Genomic DNA, 1,618 nt, shown 5'->3' with positions numbered 1-1,618 from the left:
ACACAGATGGTTGACTGGCACTCACTTCTGCATCGCCACTGTCTCTGCACTGTGACATATACTTACCTCTAAATATTTACACTTATTACTAAAATAATTATAAAATTAAAACAATATATGTAAAAAACACCGAAAAAATGTGACAATGTCACAGATTGACAGCATAATAATAAAGCGTTGCCGGGGGCACCGCGAGCGTCGCGTCGTCCGCCGTTGCTCGGGGCGCCGCCGCCGCGCCAATCGGCGCGCTGGCCGAGGCGTTGCCTAGGAGCCGGCGGCGCCGCGTCCTGTCAGGGACAGCGACGCAATCACGCCGTCCCCGCCAAATCCAATTTTCGCTTTGCAAAATGTAAGTCCGCTTTTCAGTTAAACATTAATACGAATCATATTTGATTGCTCGATGTTCGTCGTATCGCAACCAGATGCTGTGACTTGACACTTTTGGCTTTTTTTTAGCTTTAGGTAGGTTTATTATTTTTTCAAAAACTAGCCCTCAAAGCGTTCCTAATTATTAAAAGACGTGCTCGAAGTTTTATTTTTTTTTTCTGGTTCAATTTATGTTTAATTTAATTTGGAGTGGTCAACAACGTACCACTCGCGATAGTCACAGAAATTCAATTTTCAGAATATTAAGGTAGGGATTGAAATATTTAGCGCGAAATAACTTCAATAATTTTCCAATAAAAAGTCCGATCTATTTACAAAACTTATTTTTAACAAATTATTTTTCAGATACCAGATACCATTAATTACAATTTGACATGTTTGGAACACGCATTCTGTCATATTACAATTTGCACCGACGAAAATATACTCGAAGAGGACATTTTCTTTTGAATAAAGTAGAAAAAAGCCGCCATGGATGAAGAACAAGCTACTTTAGACGGTCAATTTATAGAATTCAGTAAATTCATGGACAAAGAACGAGACGGGACCACCATCACGCTCTGGAGGTCAGACTTCTGGATGCGCCAGTCCAAAATCTTAGAAGACAGGAAACTGACTATGACTGAAACTGGAATCCTATGGTTCAAGTACTGGAAAACGGAGTTAACTTTCGACGAATGGCATGAGTACCTGACAGATTTGTGTCAAACGAAAAAATTGGACCAAGAGGCGATAGAACTAGTTATGACAAATTGTGGGATTCCAGGAGTTTCTCCAGTCAATATACCACAGTTTAGAGACTTTTTTGATACTTTCAAACCTCGGTCTAAAATGATGTTTTAGTTTAATTTATGTTTATGGATATCTAAGCTTGTATATAAGACTATTAATTATGATTAAATGTTAATATTAAAGTGTTGTATAAAACAGCGTCTGTTATATTTTTCATCATTATTTGATGTCAATTATCGTGACACTGACTAATAGTAAAGGTAGTCCCTTCATTAAAATTGTTTTTGCAACAAAATTATGGAATCATTAAGATACTACTTACTACGATTGGGTTGCGGGAGTTTTTAAATTGTCTGTCTTGAGAAATATTCTGATGGCAGTTCAGTTAAACCCATGTGCTTCTATGTTTTATAAGATCAAGTAACAAAATACTAATTCGGTAAGACAATGGACTGATGTAGATGTGGAAACAGCGGGTAACAAATAACGTATTTAATTT

The 1,618-nt window shown here is 37.2% G+C and overlaps 1 protein-coding gene across 1 annotated transcript; it reads left to right on the top strand.

Moving 5' to 3' along the window:
* Positions 1 to 809: 809 nt before the first annotated feature.
* Positions 810 to 1,248, top strand: LOC142979126 (tubulin polymerization-promoting protein homolog). Its single transcript, XM_076123883.1, has one exon. The coding sequence runs from the start codon at positions 859 to 861 to the stop codon at positions 1,228 to 1,230; it is 372 nt and encodes a 123-aa protein (XP_075979998.1). The 5' UTR covers positions 810 to 858; the 3' UTR covers positions 1,231 to 1,248.
* The last annotated feature ends 370 nt before the right edge of the window (positions 1,249 to 1,618 follow it).

This window comes from Anticarsia gemmatalis, chromosome 16, assembly GCF_050436995.1.
Source record: "Anticarsia gemmatalis isolate Benzon Research Colony breed Stoneville strain chromosome 16, ilAntGemm2 primary, whole genome shotgun sequence".
Lineage (NCBI taxonomy): Eukaryota > Metazoa > Arthropoda > Insecta > Lepidoptera > Erebidae > Anticarsia > Anticarsia gemmatalis.
The sequence above is the reverse complement of the archived record's forward strand: the minus strand, read 5'-3'. Positions and strand labels throughout refer to the sequence as shown.

Coding starts and splice junctions, on each gene's coding strand:
- LOC142979126 (XM_076123883.1), top strand. CDS start 859: ATGGATGAAGAACAAGCTACTTTAGACGGTCAATTTATAGAATTCAGT.